Below are 8,194 nucleotides of genomic sequence, written 5' to 3' on the forward strand. Positions count from 1 at the left end.
ACACAGCCCCCGGCAACAACAAAGGAAACCTTTAGCTTTTGAAAACTTGTTTATACAGCCTTTTACATAAATCGCTTGTCAGGCTGTCTTAAATTTCTAAACACTCTTTGAGCCATGGTGGAGTTCAGATTAGAGTGAAAGTCAAAGATTTTTAAGAGCTCATGCTAGGTATCATCAGTGTTGTGCCTACTAGATGCCTTTTCCAGAAACGTGCTGATGCTACACTGAACGGATTTGCAGTGCAGTCTTTAATTTCTATGCATGGGGGTGTTACGTAGTTTAGAAAACATGATGGCTTCATCTGCTTCCCTGGAAAACTCACTGCTCTTCAGGAAGTGCTGCTGCAGCCACCTTTTTTTTTTTTTAATACATATATATTTTGATCCTTTGTGCAGTTGTGATGAACATACAAAAGGAAAGAATGTGTAGCTGCTGCACCTGCACCAGCAAAGCTGTAACAGCTAAGGGGAAGAGTTGTCCCCACTCCTGGGATTCCTGGACCACAGCTGGGGCCACTGGGGAGGCCCAAGCTGTCAGCACTGATAAAAGTAATCATCATCTTTGTGTACTAACCCCCAGCTAAGTTATACATTATAAATAATTGCAGAGGTGGCTGAAGAGCCTTATGTTCCTGATCATGTTCATGCTCATGCTCTTTATAAAATGAAGTCTCAGAGATGAGATGCTCTCCCAGGCATTTTATGCCATTGCTCCAAGTTCAGGGGTACACATGTAAATTGGATCTGTGACATGTAATACACAAGGTGGTGTTACTTATCTTTACAGAACAGAAAATTTAAACTCTAAAGGTTAGAGAAGATATTTCATTTCTTTGACTATTACATTAATAACTTGTAGTGTAATAGTATTTATTTTAAAAAAATTTAACCTTTTCTTAGTAAGGATTTAAAAGCATTTTATTGATTGCTGTCCTACAAAATCATAACACAGTCTTTAATTCCTGAAAAATTGTGTCCAACAATAGTAAAAATGAAAAGTCTTTAAAAACCACTAGAGCATTTTTTTAAAAACTAGGTATGAAAATATATACAATGTATTAAAAAAATCTGAATAAAATTAAAGTCTGGATTTATACATTCAGTTGTGTTATAACATCTGCCTGTGCACAATACAATTTGTTAAAATATTAGCAGTATTTTTACTATGTTAAATAGTCTTTGTTCGATTTACAGTTTCTCTCATTACTATTTTATCAATCCACTTAATTTACAAGGCTCTACAACCACTGTCCGACTGTCAAGGTAAGTGGGTTTGTACAAAATTAATGCCTAGTATATTTTAAATTGTTACAGAGATAAATCTTTAAAAACATCCAATTTACTCACAAATAAAATCAACATAATTACAGTATATAAAACAACATACAACCCCCTTTAACAAAGGTGGGGAATGCAACAAGGAGAAAGCCTTGGTACTGCAACTTTTTACCTCATTTTTGTTGAACATGTTTTCTGTCCTGCTGCATTACCAGCTGGTCCTTAAAAAGGTGAAGGTTCTTATAGTACCAACTGTCACACCTATATACAAAAATATGCACTGAAATTTACTTAATCTTTGAGTGCATTTTATTCACACAACATGAAGTGGTGGTGGTTTTCTGTGAAATTCCAAAGCTAAACTACAGATGCTAAAATTTAGCAGGTGTTGTGTGTAGTGCAAGTGTGAGATGTCTTCTCTGGAAGAGAGAAGAGCACATGTGAAGCAGCACCAATGCAGCTCCTCTGAAAGCACAGTCCCAGTAGTGTTTTATCTACCTCTCTTGTGCCTTTTTGCCTGGAAACAAAACAGACATTTCCAGCAGTTACACTCCTTTAAAATATCTGTGCTGATACGGATCTGAGAACAAGACACTCAACATCACACATTCTGCAGTCCTCTTATCTCTTTCTTGCTTTCAGAAATCCTTTCAGCACTGCAGCGCTAGGAGGAGTCAGATTCATGCAAGGGCCTGGGATGTCCCTGGATTTCTGCTGGAGAGGTAGTCCTTTATGAATTACAGCATTGGTTATTCTACACATGGATTCTGACACAACTGGGAAGTATTGCAGCAACACCCTCTGGTACTGGAACTGTAATGCTGCAGTTTCTCAGGAACAGGAAGCCCCCACTGTCGCTGTTTATATCCAGCTCAGAGGACAAGGTAAGGTGTTCAGCCTCCTGCACCTACTGCGACACAGAGTGCTGCTGAAAGAAAGTCAAAATGCTCAAAAAGAGATGGAGAAGGAATACATTAAGAGGCAGGGATGGAGGAACTAAAGCTGAAACTTCAATTGAAGTCAAAAGATGTGTGACTGATCTCCACTGCCTAAGAAGCTACTGCTTGAGCCAGTTCAGTTCAGAGCTCTCGAAGGGATGAGTGTCTGAAACATCAGTGCTCCCTTGACTAGGTTTTTTGCATTGGTGACCCACATCTTCCACGTGTGAGCCGTGGGACACAGCCCTGCCCCACTGACAGCAGCTAGTGCAAATCCTGCAGTGCAGCATGAAGAAGCACAAACACTCTACACATTGGTTTCAAGTCCCAGTAAGCGTCCCATCCGCTCCATGTTCTTGTCAATTGTGGCACGACATGTGATCTCTTTAGCACACTCCATAGGAAACCAGCCCCTTTCACCATCTCGGAGCCGCTCCCCTTCATACCAACCTGCAAGGTGAAGGGACAAGGAGTAACAAACCTTTGCAAGTGATGTCAAAGATAACTTGCTAGAACTGTGTGTGTTGCACTTGAGTGGACACAGTCATTGCCTACATTATGCATTTATCTTCACAGGGAATAAAGTAGCAGATTAAGATAGATAGGGTTTTTTTATACAGGTAACTAGAAACAAAATAATATGTAAAAATAAATACTACATGAAACAAGTCAAATTTTTATATTCTAGTTCAAATATATTTTGAAATAATAGAAAGATTACAATATAATTGCAATCTAAAGAAAGCAATGCGGTACAACTGCTAGGGACTTTGGCTTCATATGTAATACCGAATAACACCATTAAGTTAGGATTTAGTACTTCAAGTGCTGACAGCTTCAAGCATCATCGAGTCAGCACAGTGTGAGATACTAGTAGATTCTCTTGTACATCCAGGCAAGAATCAATTTTTGATATTGGGCTACTTGATGCTATGGAAAATAGGCAAAACCACTGTGTTAGGCTGACCAGGCAGTGAAGTGCAGTGTATAACATGACCATATTAACACGGATGTTTCTCTTAGACAAAGCTGGTGCTTACTCACTGAAACGTGAGCATTATTACATAAGCTCCATGGTTTTAGGCAGAATTCAATTTCTGATCTCCAGACATTTTACAAGCAAGCCAGCACATAGTTTCTGCAGTTCTATGTAAGTTATGACAAGAAATTAATTACTTTGAGTAGCTGTTGCCTAATCAGAGGCTGTCCTTCTGAAACCTGAAGTGAAATGTTCAAGATTTCTTGGAAGCTAAACTTTTATTCATTGTACAGCCAGTGCTATTAGGAAACAGACTTTTCTAACTGGATCATTTGCAGTGGTGACACGTGGTTAGTGACAGCAAAGTTCTCACTCACCATCGTTTACTTTTTGATAAACCAAAACAACATCAGCAACCTGGAGAGAGAGTTCATCTGACTGCTTTGCTGTGTAGGTTCTGATGATCTCTACCTGAGTCAAAGCTGTGAAAGAAATAAGCCAGGCTGAGTTAAACCATCTGTATAACAGAGTATCTATCTTATATGAAAATATATAATTTATTTTAAAAACTTCCTTTTTAGGAAGTTTCTTTTCCTTTCCACAAAAGAAAAAAAAAATCCACAAAAAAAGAACCACAACAAAGGAGGCAGCAAATTATGCAAAGGGCTTCCTGCCTGAGCAATTACACATGAACAGACTTCGGATGGACATGTAAGGGAAGGGACTTAGCACTTTTGCTATGAGGTTGGAACAACTGGCCAAACCAGAATTAATGAATGCAATTGGAAAGTACTGCACGAAACAGAACTCCTCCAAGAAGCCCTCGTGCACAGAAGAGATGGCAACTTTACATATACTAAAGCAACACAGCCCAGAAACAGAAATGGACATTTATAAGGGGCACATCTACGCTATACATGCTCATGCCCTCAGCTAAGGAGCAGCACATTCCCATTCTCCTGCCAAAGCTCTCACAGATCTCATCAGTTGTAACTTACTTGTCCTGTCCATCTTCTGCCCACCTCCATCCTGTCCAAGTGCTGTAATCCAGCGAGCTCTGTCACTCCTGCAAATGGAGAAGACAAAACACCGTTCATGCTCTTGATAACTTCCCTTTTCAAGGTTCTGTATTTATTTTCTTTCTTGTTCTTACTGGGTAAAAAACAACATAAAACCGCTTTTTCGTCCTCTCAAAATATGGCCAGGTGTGATACTACTACTAGTAATATGCTATTCAAGCATATTTAACAATTTTAAGCAGGTTGAATTAGGAAAAAAAAAGCCTATAAACACACATGATGTCTTGTATACCTTTATTTTTCCGTGATGTAGGTAACCTTCTCCAACAGGATCTGCCACTAATGCTTTTTAAGTACTATTACTTAGAAAAAAAAAAAATTAAAATCTTATGTACAAAGCACCTGAAAAATGCAAAACGGTGATTTTAATACACAACACCAACCACCAGGTTTCCTGTAAGAACTATCTGCACTGTGCACTTAGAACGAAAGCAAGAAGTGGGGTAGGCAAGAAGGGGGAACTGAAGCTTCTCTGTGCTCTCATGAGGACACATTTATGTTTCCAGATATGTTAGTGTGGGATATCTGAGAGTCAGCACAAATAAGTGAGGACCCAACAAAGGCCTACATTAGTCATTCGAATCTCACCTTGTATATAACATAGGAAAAACATAACCAATCTCTGAGTAGAGCAGAAATAATCATCTGGGTTCTAAGCATTACACAGTACATCACAGAGGTGCAAATTACCAACAACTGATTTTGAAAGCAAGTGGAACAAGCAAAAGTGGTGCTGGACAGCAAAGGAAAGAGAAAGCTAATCTTGAATCACCTCTGTTATTGGTTGAGCTGTAACAACTTAATCATTACAACTTCATATTTTGGCAAATCAAAATTTGAACTCTATTCCCCAAACAAACATTTCAGTGAGATTAGATTTTTATCTCCTGTTTGTTGAGGGGCTTTGCTATTAGTACATATTATAATAACATAAGGGAGTTGCACAGTTGAATTTTCCTATTCTTCCTCCCCTTAGGAAAAATTTTTGTTGCCATCTTTCGTATAAAGAAACACAACTGCTTTCTGCTGAGACCTGGTTTTATCAAAAATCTGAAACATCTGAAAAAAGAGAACTCTGTGCTTTCAGAAGTGTCAGAGAATGGGACATTTTCACAAATTATTGGAGAATTCTCTAGAGCACATCTTCTAAGATGCACCACTGCTCAGCACCACTATGCATCATTCTGCAATGAAGTCCATCAGCCTCTTCCAGGAACACTTATGCTCTCTCATGGCCTTTGCGCAGACTCAGAATACTTCACTGGGGATGACAGGATTCAGAATGGATGTCTTTCTGAGCACACTTCTTTTGGAAACTCATTACTTTGAATAGAAAGATTTTGTTTTAATGGCATTTAATAAGAATCTGTGATTATTCTTCTTAAATACCCACTCTTCCTCAAAGATGAATTACTGCCCATCTCCTGCTAATGTTTGATACCAGTTGGTCTCATACAGGTGGCCAAAACTACAGCATATGCTACACTTCAGTCATTAAAAGTAGGTGGTAGTAAACTTGTTGTACTGCAACCAAAAGAAGAAACTCTGTAAACAATTTTGCATTAGAGTCATCAACTTTGTGGCTTTTTTTTTGTGTGTTTTTTGGGTTGGTGGCTTTTGTGTTGTGGGTTGTTTTTTTGGTGCTTTTTGGTTTTGGTTTTTTTTTGAGGGGGTTGGAGGGAGGTTGTTTTGGTTTAGTTTTTGTTTGGTTTTGTGGGGCTTGCTTGGATTTTTTTTTTCCTTTCTCTCTAGAAAAAGGTGTCACTTACTTAGACTCCTATTTTCCTTCCCTGTAACCAACCATTCTTAACAGGAAAAGTACATTTCCTTTCAGGCAACTCTAAGAAAAAGGGGATGATCCTAGACTGTCTCCCATTTTAAATGTATATTGCTTCATAATCTGCGTACACCATGTATTTTGTGCCTCATTCACAGGGTAATATGAAGTCCTGAACCACACACACCACATGAAGAGACAAGACACGATCGAACTGCTACAAATCTTTGTGTCAGATAGATAGAACAGTTTTGTACATTTAAAATTGAACTCTATTCGGTGAGCACTCTAACCCATTGAGCTTGGGGTTCCCACTGCAGATTCCCTTCCTGACCTCAAAGTTATGAGAAAATTATTTCCTCTACCTTTTGTATACAGGATAATGCTCTACAAAACCAGGTAATTTCCAAATACAGTAATTGTTTTCAGAGTCTTTTTCTCTGAATGACAATCTGCTGGTCTATTTCTAAGACAAACAGTATACAGCAAATCAATAATAAATCCGCAGAACAAAATTTCTTTTCATAAAAAGCCCAGACAACTAAAAATGTCCTGCATTTTTTTCCCAATAAAACGCATTTCCAAACATGTCTGAATCATCTGCGTACTTTATAATGAGATCTTTAATAGAAATCATTAATGATCTATAATTTCTTTCAGGGTTATTCTAAACTTTGAAAGAAAACCTAAAACTAAATTTTTCCAGGCTGGGCTACGTCTGCTTCATGTCTTCCCTCCCGCCTCCAGATTCCACTAGAACAGATAAAATCTTTCACTTTTGTGCAGGGTTGTGTGGAAGTTAATGGCACCAGAGAGAGATGATGGCCTCTCGGGTATTTGCACCCAACAGAACAAGACACTTCTTGTTGCTCGTTTCTAAAGCAGAAAACTGTTGTCAGGAGAACAAGGACCACCTCTATCCCAGCACAGCTCCCTGGGGCAACACCAGACTCCTCCCATTTAATCCAGCACTGTTCCACTTCTGCACCATCCAACCGTTATAACTAACTCAAAAATTACTCCTCCAGGACAAGAGCATTCTGCATTCATACCCTAACATCATTTGCCTGCGACCACCACCATTCCTAAGGAAACACTTGTGCCAGTTTCCTCCTGCTAGTACTATGCTCTGTGTACATACAATATGATGTAATGCCACACTGCTAAAAGAACTGAAATTAGGGTAAGATACTTTAAACCTGTGAGGAACAAACCAGCACAGGAAAGCAGAGACAGAGCAAACTTTAATGAATCTCTGCAGTCTGATTATTCAAGGTCTTCTAACCAAGGTAAGTATCAAGAAAGCTTCCCTGAGCTACAACAGTAAAAGCAACATTTTTCTCATAGTAACCCACATTATACTTAGATTCACAGCAGATTCACTTAGATTCAACTGCTCAGCATGCACAGCAGCATGTTGTTCCACAGGGTGAGATGGGAATGTTGTTGCTGAGAGCCTAAAACTCAGATGGTTTGGGAGGGGCAGCCTGTTGAGGGGTGAAAAATTATAGAAACGTTAACTATTCACTTACTGACTCTCTGTTCCCAGGAGCATCTCCACCTTCTCTCCAGCGTGGTTACTGAGGACCAGTAGTCTGAAGAGGTGAGCTGCAGAAGTCTGCCGCGAGTAAAGCATAGCTGAAGTGTTCTTTACAGGAGAAGACAGGTCCTCACTGTCACACTGTTGTACCACCAGCTGGTCCCTTAAAGAGTAATCTGTGACATTGTAACTCTCCTCACTGCAGAACAAAGAAAGGAAGAAAAAACCCCACACATTTAATGTTTCATTTTCCATTAAGTATGTCTTGAAGCAAACTAAGTCATAGAATACACTTTTAACAACACAGTCTGGCAGGATTCTTCTGTCACCTCAGATCTTCATCTGTTCTGTTTTTCTGTTTTTGAAACTACCAATTTTCCAAGACACAAAGTAGATCAGTTTTTGAACCCCGTAGAATTTAATTTAGCAGCACAGTTAAATGACCTCAGTGTTCTTGAGGTGGTGTGAGCTCAGCTTTACTCCACTAAATTGGAAATCAGGCACAGCAATTACCTAGAAATGCACTTTTTACTTCTGTAGCTTCAAATGAACAACAGACCTTAATTTTAGAATTTCGGGGGGGGGGGGGGGGGGGGAAGAGATA

The 8,194-nt window shown here is 39.1% G+C and overlaps 1 protein-coding gene across 1 annotated transcript in view; it reads right to left on the reverse strand.

Moving 5' to 3' along the window:
* Nucleotides 1-2,522: 2,522 nt before the first annotated feature.
* Nucleotides 2,523-8,194, reverse strand: part of LOC104413741 (rho guanine nucleotide exchange factor 26-like) — a gene marked incomplete at its 5' end in the record, with an annotated part of 22,241 nt that continues 16,569 nt past the window's right edge. Inside the window, 4 exons of the mRNA XM_010024826.1 lie at nucleotides 2,523-2,665; nucleotides 3,572-3,676; nucleotides 4,193-4,260; nucleotides 7,583-7,789. Coding sequence (XP_010023128.1) covers nucleotides 2,523-2,665; nucleotides 3,572-3,676; nucleotides 4,193-4,260; nucleotides 7,583-7,789 — 523 coding nt within the window. The remainder of the gene's footprint in view (nucleotides 2,666-3,571; nucleotides 3,677-4,192; nucleotides 4,261-7,582; nucleotides 7,790-8,194) is intronic.

This window comes from Nestor notabilis, unplaced genomic scaffold (assembly GCF_000696875.1).
Source record: "Nestor notabilis isolate BGI_N333 unplaced genomic scaffold, ASM69687v1 scaffold29240, whole genome shotgun sequence".
Classification (NCBI taxonomy): domain Eukaryota; kingdom Metazoa; phylum Chordata; class Aves; order Psittaciformes; family Psittacidae; genus Nestor; species Nestor notabilis.